Raw genomic sequence first — 15,095 nt, forward strand, 5'->3', positions numbered from 1 at the left:
ATGTTCTCAGATTTCTATTTTTCTTGTGTTTAGTGTTTGCTTATAGGTATTTCATAGAGTACGCACCTTTTCCTTGTCCCTAGGTGTAGCTTTTAATGCTTAGTTTAGCTTCTGATTTAATTTAGAACACTGTCGGTCAAACCATCTGGGATGGTGGTAAACATTTTTCTTATCCTTTAATTTTAAATCTCCAGAGATTGCACCTACAATATTACAGAAAGCCATTATAATGTGTGAGTTTAGGGAGGTGCCCCCCAGACAAATATTTATATCTTCCTGTTTTTTGGGGGGATTATATTATCCATAAATGCTGGGGGGTTAACACTTGACCATTTTATGCAAATTCAATTTTCTCCTTGGGTTTTAATGTCGGCAGCTAAACACATCTTTTCCTGGTGCATCAGACTTAACTTCAGCACCAGGAATAGTGGATGATGGTTTCAAAACGTGCTTACCTTTACTTCAAAATTTTCAACTAGGCCCTTACAATTTCCTTATATTAAAACATGATCAATACTATGCTTTGTTTCTTCATTGGTGTTTCTTCATCAGAAGACTGTTCATATGCAGCAGAGTCCTCCTGCTATGCAACTACTCAAACCAGTTGTAGGCCTTCCTCTGGTTCTTCTGATGCCATTTTATTTTTGAAAAAATTGCCAAAAAAGCACCCAAAAAACAGCATAATGTTAAAAATCAGTTTGGGATAGCTCCAATAATAAACTAACCAGTACCTGGAAAGTTCAAGAAGGGAGAAATGGGTGTGTACTTCATTTCATAAAGGAAACTGTGTGAACCAATGAAAATTCTTTATTTCTTAGTCACGTGCTATTCGTGAGTACTGACATCGTTGTGACTTCCGGTGTCACTGCGAAAACGGAAAGCTATTTTTAGTAACTGCTCTTTTTGACAAATGCATAGAGAAAATAAAGGTAAACCAATATGCTACTGAATAGGTAGAGTCAAACTTTATGTACATATGTTTATATATGTGTTTAACACTTTATCAAAAACAAGTGGTATTCATGACTACTGACGTCATTTTGACTTCCGGTGTCACCGCAAAAAAGGAAAATACATATTTGATGTAGACTTTTTGCCAAATGAATACAAAGGGGAAAGTTAAATGAATATATTACTAAACAGCTAGACTCAAACTTTATGTAAATCATGTCTCAATATATGTTTAACATTTGTCCAAAAACATGCAGTATTCGCGATTACAGACGTGATTCAAACCTCCGTTGTCACTGCAAACCAGGAAAATACATTTTTGATGTAGTTTTTCAACCAATGAATACAGAGGGGAAAATGTAATTAATATATTACTAAACAGCTTGACTCAAACTTTATGTAATATTCACCCTGGGCGTAGTTCGCGAAGTAGCACTTCGCGAGCTACGTGTAGCACTTCGCGAACTGCGTAGTACCTTGTTCGCACCTTGCCAGATGTGGTTTTCAATGATTGCACAGTGCGGACAAGCAACCGGCACTGTGCAATCATTGAAAATGGCATCTTGCACAGTGCGAGCTGTAGTTTTTTGCTGCTCGAGTAGATTTTTACTCGAGCGGCAGCTTTCTCAACGCGAACTGGTAGTTTCTCATCACGAGCGGTCGCGATCATACGCGACCACTCGCAATGAGAAACCTGACCTCCTCGCGTTGGGAATCTCGCCGGGAGGTTTATTTTCCATGCTCGTGATCGCCAACTTGATGTTGCTGATCGCGAACAAGGAAAAAGTCTCGCCGGGATGTCATTTTGCTTGCTCGCGGTCGCCAACTTGACATTGAGGACCGCGAGCAAGCAAAAAATGACCGCAGCACTATGCCACACTATGCTACGCGTGTTCGCACTGTGCTACGTGCAATTCGCGTAGTGCGAAGTAGCGCGAACTTCACAAACTACGCGAGCGTAGCGTAGTGCTTTGCCCAGGCTTATGTAATATACATCCATATATGTGTTTTACACTTTATCAAAAACACGTGGCATTTGCTGTGTGTACTCAGCGATCGCGACGACATCTCGCACACCAAATTATCTTGAAATAAGAATAATGTAATTTTTAAATAAATAGATGACAAATACAACAATAAGTGGTGCACCATGCATATGTAATGTTCAATATCTAATTATAGAACAAAAATACAAGGACATTATAGTTATGAAATATAATTTGAAAAAACAGAGAAATTCACTGAAAAAACAAAACAAAGGTTACAGGGACATTATAGTTAGGAATTAACAATTAAAAAACCTTAGAAATTCACTGACAAAAAACAAAGGTTACAGGGACTTAGAGGTAAGGAATAGAATTTAAAAAACCTTAGAAATTCACTGAAAAAGCCAAAGGTTATAAGGACTTTATAGTTTGGCTGACATTTCACTTGTACAAAAGCAGAGAAATACAGCAGTTATAGTTACCTGAGCTAACTATAACGCATACCCTGCAATGTACTGCTTATGACCACACATGTTGCATCACTCATGACTTGGTCAGTGAAATCACTGATGACATCACTCATGACATCTCAAATTACATTAGTACCTCTATGGGTGTCTGAGTGTCTGTGTGGGTGGGTGAGGGTGTGTGTGACTGAATGGATGAGTGACTGGGTGAGTCAGTGGTTGTATGGGTTAGTGAGGGTGTATGTTGGGAGCTGTATGAGTGAGGCTGTATCAGTGATTGAGTGCATGTATACAGTGGTATATGGGTGATTAACTGGGTATGTGAAAGGCAGTATAGGAGAGTGATGTTGTATGTGAGTGACTGTATGGGTGAGTCAGTTAATAGTAGTATCTGTATGAGTAAGTGAGTGAGTGTGTAACTGGATGAGTGAGTAAGTGGCTGTGGCTGTAAGTGGTTGTGTGATTGACTGTATGGGTGAGTGAGAAGGTGTGTGAGTAGCTCTATGGGTGACTGACTGTGAGAGTGGTTGTATGATTATATGAGTGGATATGTCAGTGGTTGTATTATGAGTGGTTCTATGGTAGAGTGAGTGGATGTGTGTGTGTTGATTTATTAATCAGGGAGTGGCTATGTAAGTGCTGGTATGCATGTGTGAATGTGTTTGAGAATGGTGGTGCGGAATTTGGAGTGGATGTATAAAAGGCTACATGGGTTTTGAGTGCTTGAGTCAGAGAATCTATGGATGGTGTCATCAGTGATGTCATTTGAGATGTCGCCAGTGATATCACTGGCCATGTCATGAGTGATGCAATATGTTAGGTCATAAGCAGTGCATTTCAGTGGCGCTAGTTATAATTAGCTCACTAACTATAATAGCTGAATTTTGGTTTCGTTTGAGTGAAATGTCAGCCTAAATATAAAGTCTCTGTAACCTTTGTTTTTTCAGTATATATAGATATATATACACACACACACACACAGACACATACACACATATATATATATATATTAAAACATATTAAAACATGTATTTTAAATTAAATTATTTTTTACTAATTGAAAATATTAAAAACAATTATAAAATGAATCTTCTTTAAAGAAATTATATTCTCTTACATGATATTTTTGACAGCATATTTTTATATTTTGTATTGTAAGTATATAAATGACGGATTTTGTAAACAATGTTTTTAAAATGTTATTCATTAAATCAATTTTGTCATGCAACCAAATTTCTGAGGTTGGGGAGGACTTCGAAGTAAAATAAGAAGAATCAATGATTGGGTTGAACCAGTCGATAGAACATCAATTCAGTTAAATGACATTCTCAGCCATTAACAACTGTGATAGTACTATTAAACAAAGGCAAAGTCTAAAGACCTTTTAAAAAGTGTGTTGTTAAGAGCTCAAATTGATATGGTCATAGGAGATAGCCCAGGTAGGGTTTCCACAGTGGTTTTTATTCCTAACGGTTTTCAAGCAAAATTGTTCACTTTATAATATTTTTAAAGTACTGTTGCCTGAAATTGACCATTGTTGATAAAGTGAGCCTGCCCTAGCTTGGTGTCTTTGAGTATTGCTGTGCACTCATATGATTAGGAGTATGGTCAGTAAGTTCAGGAATGACATTAATCATAATGGGGGAACATTTAAAGATAAAACTAGAGTGAATAGAGCTGATATAATTACCAACATTCTTTAGTATAGTGGCCTTCATGGCTAATTCTACTTCAAGGAGAAAGGAAGCATAATTGTTGTGAACAACAAGACTAACATCAACATGCCATAACTCTAAAAGCTTTGATGACAAACACTGAAGGCATTTTAAACATAAAAAAGATAGAATGGGATTAGAAATGAGACGAATGTTCATTCCCTCACTCTTCATTCCATATAGAGTGGATAAAGTTCAAGGTTAATTTTGAAATATTAGGGGCTTGATCTATAGTGCGGTGGACAAAGTAGTGTCCTTTAGATGGCAGTGGTCAATACCTCTAATACTCCAAGGGTTTTCTGCTGACCAATTTTACAGATGACCAGATGACGACCGATCATTGAAAAACCCAGAATCAAAGTGGTTCCTTTCAGTGTACTAAAGGTTTGGTATACAGAATTAATGGCCATCTTCCAAACTTTTAACATTTGTTTTTTTTTTTTAAAAGCAAACTCCCCAAAATAATGATCCCCTCAAATGGGAGTTTTCTCCTAGGGTGTGGGGGGTAGTGGTCATTGGTGTTGTCCTATTCCCCTCTGCTAGGTCTTTCCTGTTGTTAACGGACAGGTAAAGAAAGGCATTACACAGTCAAACCTAAATAAGGCAGATGGTGTAATGTCCTTTCTCTGATCATCCCTGCTCTGTCAGACCATCGGAGGAAATACTCTGTCAAGTGAAGCCAATGGGGACTCTGTCAAAAGAATACTTAAGGTCTACCCATTTCCAAATGATTTTACTAAAGTTCTTAAGGCAGAAACCATGCTTTGAGAATACTGGACAGTCTGTTGTATCAGCTGGAGTAAAACGTGTAGACTTTCTTTCTAAAGAAAAACCTTACTTGATTCATACATTAGCTCAATTGGAAGAGCAAACTCTTTCTGACTTAAAAGGAGTCCAACTGCTATAGAGCATAAGGGTCCCTTTGAAGCACCAACATATATGCTCTAATCACAATGCCCCCCAATACTTACGAAACACCCTTGCTCAGGTCAAAAGTTATGCTCTTGGTAAGTGAGAATTTAATGTTTGAGCTTAACTCCTCTGCGTTGTCCACATCAAGACATTTGGGTAATCCTTTGTGTTGCACTTTCCACCTGGTCAGAGAAGAGACACGAGCAAATGTTAATTGAATACTTTACTGTATGAAAAGAGTTGTAGAATTCTGCATCCATATAGGAACAGCAACATGACTGCCACTTGGGTCTTAATTTTGTATTCAATGAATCATCACAGGTAACCAAGACATTAAAAAATTAAAAACAGTGTGTATGTGTGTGTGTGTGGGTGTATGTGTGTGTGTGTTTTGTTTGCCGATCTTAGTCCCTTTGAATGGTACTTGTTGCCTAAAATTCTTTCCACCATGTCCTCCTCTTCCTTGTTTAAGTTTGTTTCATATCAAACATGTTCTGTCCTTGCCACTCCACAGGAACCCAGGTGTCATAACTACACCTGGCTAAAGACCCTTTCTTCAATAATTTCTGGACTTTAAATCCCTCTTGCAGTAGAACCATAAAGGCTTTCCATATAAACAAAAAACCCTGCTCATTTTTAGTCTGTCTTCTAGCGGACACCCTTATGGGTTATCAACTCTGATCCTGCTTTTGTTGATGATCTAGCACATCACCACAGGTGGTTAATGTAAGTGGGATTTTCTTCTATGGAGTAAGGTATCACTGAATTTGATCTATAGATGGTTCAGGTGGCTCCTTCTGCAGATCAACTTTTGCCTTCAAAGCCCTTCTGGGCAAGGGCCCACTGTGGTAGCTTGAGGTAGCCTCCATAGTGTATGGAATCAACAAACACTCACTTCTCCTGCTGAAGTTCAGCTGAAGCACTCCCAGGTTTGCTTCTGAAACTAAACTGAAGGGAGCCCATCACAGCGCCAAACACCCTCAGAGGACTCTATTGTCCAGCAACCCCTGTGGCAGGAGCCGCCAACGTGTCCCAAAAATGCCAGAAGGCGCATAAAAGTGGCTCAGATCACAGCGCCAAACACCCTCAGGGGACTCTATTGTCCAGCAACCCTCACAGGTTTTTGGATATGGGATTGATATTGTGGCACTTGTTTTTTTTATAAACATCTACAACCCACTGGTCCAATTGCCCCATTGAAAGCCTGCACCACTAAGAACCTATTGAAGAGAAAGTAGCAATTTTCCCTGGAAAATAGTAATAAATATCAAGCACTCACTGATCTGGATTGCCCAGACTGACTAAGCCCAGGGAATGCTAAACCAATGCTGGATCATTCCGTAGCCTCAGCCCCTCTATCTAAGGGGGATACAAGCACTAGCAATAACATCTTAAATGGCACTGAAAATCACATCTCGCTTTTTCTGACCACTTATCATGCACCCACTCAGGTCCAAATGTCTGCAAAATCCATTTCTAGTCACCAGCAACAGGGTGGCACAAGTGTTGACCAGCAACTACAGGTTATTTCATGGAACATTAAGGGAATAAGATCTAAATTAAACAATCCAGAGTGGGGAAAGTTAATGGACAGTTGTCTCATATGTCTATTCCAAGAAACCTGTGCGACTGAACAAGTGCATAGGGTGGGGTTTACTACATTTACTATTGAGGCCAGGCTCTCGCTGGCTGGCCAACCAGCTGGTGGGTTACTAATCTGGGTCAAGGAAGGTGCAGTCAGCTTTTTCTTGGAAGCCTCTTTAACAGCAATTAGTTTTCTCCAGACTCGGAAAGCCCCAGGGCTAGAATAACTCCCTGGGGATCTGTTCAAAGCAGAGCCTCCTATTTCGGGACCACTGCTTCAAACAGTCTTTAATGCCATCTTGCGAGGGGGGGATATCCCCCTAATCTGGAAAGGTGCAGAAATAATCCTCATATTTAAAAAAGGAGATAAAGGGGACCCCCATAATTATAGGCCAATAAGTCTTATAGATGTCTCCCAGAACATTTTCAGTAAAATAATCCTGTCACGTCTCCAAAACTGGATAGAGGAAAATAACATTCTTTCCCATCTGCAAGCAGGCTTTAGGGCCTCCAGGAGCACACTAGACCAGGTGTTCCGATTACTCTTGCTCATTTGGAAAGAAATGAAGATCAGGAGGGGCCACTTGTATGTCGTATTTGTCGACCTTAAAACTGCATTTGACTCCATAGATCATAATAAACTTTGCGCTGTTCTTAGGGATCTAGGACTCCCCTGTGACCTACTTCAATTATTGGTTCGCTTACACCAAGACAACTATACCAAAGTCAGGTGGAATTGTGATGGCAGTCTCACTAATAATATTTCAGTCACTAAGGGGGTGCATCAGGTCTGCGTGGTGGTCCCAACCCTGTTTACCCTGTAAATGAATGGGCTTATAAGAGAACTTTATGACTGTGGAGGTGACCCGCCAAGATTAGCTGGCAGCCTTATACCCTCTTTGCTATTTGCAGATGATACACTGCTCATTTCTAAAACTCAAATGGGCATTGAGAATGTGCAATCTAAATTCACTGAAGCATGTAAGGATCGGGGCCTTAAAATTAATTACTTAAAGACAAAGTTTGTGGTCTTTAATCCCTATAAATCCACCAAGGGGAAAGTGAAGCCTGGTTCCCAATACCTAGAACAGGTCAAGACCTTTGACTACCTGGGAATTAGAATTAGTGCCAATTTCCCCTATCCTCAAAATCAACCAGGCTAAAGGCCTAGGTACGGCCCTCAATGGGGCAGAAGTGTGGACGCTGGAGCATCTGAAACAGCAAGAAGTTGCTGAAAATAAAGTTCTAAGGGCAATTCGAAACCTCCCAATGTATACGCCCCTATTACCCCTACGCCTCAACCTTGGTTTAAAGCCTATTGCCCATTGTTCTGTCCTTAAAGTCCTTTTGTTCTGGGTGAGACTCTGGTCCAGTAGCAACTAGATTCCTTTAAAGGACGCAGTGAAGGAATTATTAACCCTCCAAAGACACAAAGGGTGACTGCCTGGGTTGAACACGGTTAAGGAGTGGCTTTTTAGATTGTGCTTGGGAATAATGTGGGAGGCTTTGCAGTCCATTACAAAAACAATGGTCCCCCAGCTGAAAAAGAGGTACTGAGACATTGTTGATTCTTCTTGCACTGATGGTCAGGCACCCACCACTTTTTTACATGATAAAATCTGTTTTAAGCTAGAATTGTACATGGATGAAATAGAACCCCCTCAGTCACAAGCACTTTATATGCAATTTAGGATTGGGGTTCTCCCACTGAATACAATGAAAAAGTTGGGTAAATGTCACTTTATCTCCTCTGTGTTCGTCCTGTCTTTCCACCCTAGAGACTATAGAACACTTCATTTTCTTCTGTCCCGCTTATGTAAACTTAAGGAAAATTTGGATTGTCCCGGCCTGCTGATTGCTTTCTTTTTCCCGTCCCTCTGAACATTTACGCATATTCAGATCAGACACGACAAGGTGGTTTTTTTTCACACTATCAAGATATTTGCTTTAGGCCTGGTGGCAGAGGCCTAAAGTTACAAAATAATATCTTGATGTAGGTCCATTTGACAGGTTGGGAGAGCCATTTATAATGTAATCCAATGGGACAGTAGGGAAATAATGGGGTTGATTTGTTGAAGCTATTTTTAATGGACATCTTAATTTTATGGTAAAATCACAAACTATAATCTTATTTTAAACATTGTAGAGGACCGTGTAGTCAACGTTTTATAAACTTCTGGTTTTGAACATTTCCAATGTATGCTAAGTGTTTTTTATATTGTGTATGATCATGCTATTGATCGAATGAACAACTATATATAACTAAACTGAAGTTGGTTTAGTGTTTGAAATGCAGCACCTGTGAGAAGCTGCCCATTTTTGTAAGTCTTCAGCTTGTACGATATGTTGCGGCAATTACTGGTATGGTGTGATATGAGTGGTGTAGCATAGGGTGATGAGGTGGATTCAAGACTAATAAGGTGAGGTATGGTGCAATGTGTGATGTGTAGCATGGTGTGACATTAAGTATTGTGTGATAATGTTCTGCTCGATTTTCCCGGCCTTCTTGTGTTAACAAGTGATTGAATGTGACTTCAGTCTCTTACCATTCAAGCCTAAGGGTTAGAGTAGTGAATGGAGCCTATTTACTAGGCGCTTCGACATGATTCTGTGCTCTTCCCCATAGATCAGGGCTTGCACACATAGCCTAGGGGATAGACTCGTTAGTATTAGGGATAATCTGTCCTGTAGTGAGGGTATTTCATGGAGCTGTGCTGAATTCAGGCCTGGTAGGCCTCAAACGGGAGAGACTCCATCTTTCTTTCTGCTCCGGCAGCTTGGGATTCTTCTAGGTCAAGAGTAATGTTTTAGTTATGAGGTGTTATTCGCTTGGAGAGAACCGGTTCAGGCCGGCCCTTATCGAAGGATTGTATTTTTCTTCATGCCGAAGACACTACATCAGGCCGGCCGGCTGGGAACGTGTCCTTGGTACGGGGAGGTACAAGAATTTGGTGGGCGGCAGGTTACGGGCCGGAATTTTCCATGAGGAAATGCACCTCTATATTAGAGAAAGTCTGAGGCAGTTACATGTTCAGTCTGTAGGCGGCATCTAGCCGTTAGCAGTAAAGCTACTACTTATTCCAGGGAAGACAGACGCCATCTTGAAGGCGGAGAAGAACTGAGAGACAGATGCTTTCCTAACAGAATAGTCAGAGAGGAGAGAGTAGCCGATAAGGAAGAGGTCCCAGTGACTCGGAGAAGGGTGATTCCAGGCGAGCCGAGGCACAGACGAGAAGGGAACCTAGATGACCACTGAGTGCAGGCTACATACTACTAAGGTGATGTCGACCCTTTCTTATTAGAGTGTATAACTTAATCTTTCACTTTTCTTTGCAGGTTATGTGTTATATCGTAATGTTATGTGATTGTGTATGTAATGAGTAATAAAGTATCCAGTTTGTAGTGAACTGACATGTGATGCGTGTTCTTGTATAAGAGGGTAGCCTATTCTTCTAGTCAGCTGTGGCTACATGAACAGATGTTAACCCTGATCAGGTAAGTGGTAACTGAATAAAGGAAAGAGGAGCCCCTCGAACCTGAGAACAGGCTATGCCCGAACTGGCAATCCTTGTGTGATCTGATGAATAGTGAGACTGATTCCCTTTTTGTATGTTATGGTGATCATAGGATGAACTGTCGTATGAGACTGCCGTCTAGGTAGAGAGGTCTGGATTCGTAGGGGATCGCGAGGCCGCCGATTGTGCTGATACTGTCGTATGGGCAGAGAGGTCTGGGTTCGTATGGGACCGCGAGGCTGCCACTTGTGATACTGTCGTATGGGCAGAGAGGTCTGGGTTCGTATGGGACCGCGAGGCCGCCACTTGTGATACTGTCGTATGGGCAGAGAGGTCTGGGTTCGTATGGGACCGCGAGGCCGCCACCTGTGATACTGTCGTATGGGCAGAGAGGTCTGGATCCGTATGGGATCGCGAGGCCGCCGATTGTGCTGATACTGCCGTCTGGGTAGAGAGGTCTGGGTTCGTATGGGACCGCGAGGCCGCCACTTGTGATACTGTCGTATGGGCAGAGAGGTCTGGGTTCGTATGGGACCGCGAGGCCGCCACCTGTGATACTGTCGTATGGGCAGAGAGGTCTGGATCTGTATGGGATCGCGAGGCCGCCGATTGTGCTGAGACTGCCGTCTGGGTAGAGAGGTCTGGGTTCGTATGGGACCGTGAGGCCGCCACTTGTGATACTGTCGTATGGGCAGAAAGGTCTGGATCCGTATGGGATCGCGAGGCCGCCGATTGTGAGGTCTTGGTATGCATAGTAGGAATCCCCTGTCCTTAGATGATAGATATATGTGGTTGCAGGATTGTAAATAGGGTCTAGGGAGGGGGTAACGTTCTGGCTGGGTTAGTGAGGCTCTGATGAGCGGGTTCTATCTGATCCGAAAACCCAAGCAGAACAGATGTCCATCGCAACTAGCTGACCATCGGCATCCTGGAACACCACACAGTCTATGCCATAAATAAGGGTTTGTGCTGGAGTGTGAGATAACCTCAAAGTAAGTATGAAAAGTGAACCACATTAACACAAGTATATATGCCTAAAGTAAGTAGACACAGTAAAGCACATCACACATCTCCCGTTCACCTACACAAATTTTAATAACACACATAATTATTAGGATAAATACAACGTTGCCTAATTCTGCTGCTATTTGAATTTCTTGCGATACTCTACTTGATTATGAGACAGTCTTTCTTACCACCCTTAGAACCCATATTAACTGCATGCTCTCATCCAACAGATTGCTTTTTCATTTGTCCAGAGAAAGCTACACTCAAACTTGAGTTCTCATTCTCAGTGTTGACTACCACATCACTGCCACCATCCAGTCTTCCTGAGTCATGGATTCTGACAGATCATTTCGCCTTATGCTCCCTAACCATCACTCAACAAAATAAGCTTCCTCCATCAATCACTAAAGCTGAAACTGAAATGGGACATTAGGCTAAACAACTGAAGTGGTTGCACCACTTGCCAACACCACACTTCACTTACTCCAAAGCTTATTATTCAACACCTTGTTTTAACCCCCCAAATACACACAACAAGTGTCAAGGGCTAAAACTTTAAAGGAATAACCATGCTCAACATTGGATGCTTCATCAGATCAGCCCACTTGACCTCACAATTTATAACTTTATTCCTCTTATCATAATAGAAGGGAGGAAACTGGTTAAGACCACATCTTCACTGGAATTTGATAGATCTTTGGATAAGTAACCTCGTTGATCTCTCAAAGGTATAAGCTTTAAGGGGCTTGATGAAGGAAGGTTGAATAATTGATCAGTCTTCTGGATTTCTATCTTTTGGGGGAGGTATCTTATCCAGAATGTCCGAAAGGTCTGACCAAGGTATTTTAATCAATTTGTGGACTATCAAAGCAATCTTCTATCTGGTGTATTGAACAAGTTCAAGGGCAAGGAGACATGTCAGTGGAGTCCATGACTTAACCTCTACGTGGTCGGAGTGGTGCTTTTCATTGTTACATTGATTTTGAAGGTTGTTTCCTTAACTTAACTTCCTGGTCTCCGCCTTGGGATCAAAAGTCAATCCTTTCTAGCATGAATATCACTTCATATCGACCTCCGGGGTTCCTTTAAAACTTTTCATACTTAGCACTTTTTACTCTGTCAAAAAACTGGAAGTGCACAAATATTGCTGAATTTTGTTCACTGCTAACTGCCACGCCCCGCCAGCTCAGGAGTCACTTCACAATCAGGCAGAAAGTATTAAGACATGGCTTGAATCTGCCAGTGACAGTGTTGCTCCCATAAGGAAAACGAAAATCATGAGACCCCATGACGTCCAAAGGTGGTTCTTCGACTACTTAAAATCGAAAAAACTTGCCTTAAGGCAAGCAGAACGTATTTGGAGACTCCACTATTCCTCAGACAAATAATTATATTCTTAAACCAGCTTAAAGAATATAAAAACGCTATTCTTCATACTAAGGCAGACTACTTCTCCATAAAAATCTTAAACTCGGCAAACAAGTCCAAGGATATCTTCTCTATAGTAGATGAGCTTGCTAAACCAGACAGCGCCACGGCGAAACCTGTCCCTTCACAATCCTTATGTGGCTCTCTCAACTCCTACTTTATTGATAAAATTGCCACTATTAAGGCCAGCATTTCTACTCATACTTCTTCTACGCTCTCACCGCTTAGACACACAAACCCATGTATACTTGATCAAATTCCTCCGATCTCAAGGGAGGTATTCTTTGATTTGCTGAATAAGGTTGGTGCCGGCTCCCCTACTGATAGCTGTCCCCCTCACATTCTGTGGAAAGCCTTTCTTACTTGCCCAAACCCTCCTCTTACACTCCTGAACAATTCTCTCAAGCTGGGTATAGTCCCTAATACATTCAAAAGTGCGGAAATTCTTCCGATTCTAAAGAAACCTAGCTCAGACCCTCTGATTCTTATCAACTATGGTCCCACCTCTTTGCTGCCCTATTTAGGAAAAATCCTAGAAGCTCATGTAGCAAACTGCCTCAGTTCTTCCATTGAACACTCTCATTTTCTTGACCCTCATCAGGTAGGTTTTAGACCTGCACACTCAACTGAGTCAGTTATCCTTACAGTTATGGACGAGCTCAGAAGGGGGGCCGACAAAGGTATCACCCAGGCCCTGGTCCTCCTTGATCTGTCAGCTGCATTCAACACGGTCGATCATGATCTCCTGATTGACCGTGTCAGCAATGCAGGGATCCAGGGTCTGGCGTTGAAGTGGCTCTCTTCTTTTCTCAGCAACCGACTTCACGCGGTTCGCCTTGCCAACTTTTCTTCTAATAAATTGAAAGTGACCTGTGGGGTACCTCAGGGTTCTTCCCTTTCACCCCTTTTATTTAACCTGGACTTACTACTCTTGATTTGCTCTTTGAGAGAAAAAAAGGTTGAAACCTGTAACCACGCTGACGACCTTCAGTTAGTATTTGATATCAACTCATCTGCAGGGATGTGTCTAATTTTCAATCCACTCTGAACCTCATCAGTGAATGGATGAATAGCAATCAACTAAATTTGAACCCTGATAAAACCGAGCTAATCCTTACGGGTGGGTCAGCCAACCCTTGGATTTCCAAATGTTGGCCTCCTTTGCTGGGAAATTCTCCATCCCCCAGCCGGCTCTACCAAAAGATTGGGCATTGTAATCAGTAATGATCTGTTGATGAAAGCCCAGATTAGCTCAGTGTTCTCTGCTTGCTTCTTTCAATTGCGAAGATTTCAGAAGATCAGTAGATCCTTGACCACTGAAGCCCTGACCTTGGTCATCCTAGCTCTGGTAATCTCTCATGTTGATTATGCCAACTCATTGTATGTTGGTATCCCAGCATATCTGCTACATCGCTTACAGCTGGTTCAGAACCAAGCAGCCAGGCTGATTTTTCGTCAGCCCAGACGGTCCTATGTTAGACCGCTGATAAAGAGTCTACATTGGCTTCCTGTGGCTAAACATTGTGCCTTCAAGCTGGGATGTACCATCTTCAAAGCCCTCTTTGATAATAGTTCAGCATTCATCTCTTCCAGGATTCAGCGCTATACTCCTTCTCGGGATTTGCGCTCTTCCAACTTGAATTTGCTGGCTATTCCACCATTTAAATACAAGAAACACGGGGGACTAAGATTTGCGGTTGTGGCCCTGCAATTTTGGAACTCGCTTCCTGTTGAGCTGCGGTCTGTGACTTCTTATGTACAGTTCGGGAAACAGCTCAAGACCTGGCTGTTCTCCCAGGCGTATGACTAGTTAACTCCCAACCGCTGCATCCTCCCCTTTGACTCCAGCGCCATGAAACTGTTTGGTGTACGTGTGCTTAACAAGTGCCTTTAATATAACATAACATAACATGTTGGTTCAGCATATGCGCAATTGGTCTCTTAAATCACTAGGTCTCCTTACCTCAGAGATTTTTCTGATCCATTGGTCAATTGAGCTGGTCCAGATTTTATTCAGAAAACATTTTCATCTTCCCACCTTTACCAAGACAATCTGGCAAAGTCTAAAGTGCAGCGCATGGCATCTGTCTGCTTAAGGTACCATAGTTTGGACAGCGAGCCTCATCATCAATTTTAATCTAGAAATCCAGTTTCTGAGTGAAGACAGTCATCACTATAGCTTATGTACCTTTAATGGGAATCTCCTGTACAGGATCTTGAGAGATATACTACATTAAAATCCATTCCAAGGTAGAGGCTAAAGGGGGTTCATGGTAGAACATGTGTTGAGCATCAACCTGATCAGCCACCTTTAGATTTATCATGAACCACAAATTAGAGGTGGGCAATTTAGTCTTGGGCATTGGGACTTAAAGCACTGCCCTTAGTACTGCATTTTTTATTTCTACCTAATAATTTATTAATGGGTTACAGGTGGTGATTTTGTTTTTTTTATTTTTCATTTTAGTAATGAAGGGCATGCCATTTCTTTAAAAACGACCGGGACAGGGAAGAGCATGAGGAGCTATT

General features: G+C 41.7%; 1 protein-coding gene across 1 annotated transcript in view; it reads right to left on the reverse strand.

Moving 5' to 3' along the window:
- Positions 1 to 15,095, reverse strand: part of LOC146780157 (hydroperoxide isomerase ALOXE3-like) — a 401,982-nt gene that overhangs the window by 293,013 nt on the left and 93,874 nt on the right. The window contains exon 4 of the mRNA XM_085639147.1: positions 5,091 to 5,213. Coding sequence (XP_085495273.1) covers positions 5,091 to 5,213 — 123 coding nt within the window. The remainder of the gene's footprint in view (positions 1 to 5,090; positions 5,214 to 15,095) is intronic.

The sequence above is a fragment of the Triturus cristatus genome, chromosome 12 (assembly GCF_964204655.1).
Source record: "Triturus cristatus chromosome 12, aTriCri1.1, whole genome shotgun sequence".
Taxonomy (NCBI): Eukaryota; Metazoa; Chordata; class Amphibia; order Caudata; family Salamandridae; genus Triturus; species Triturus cristatus.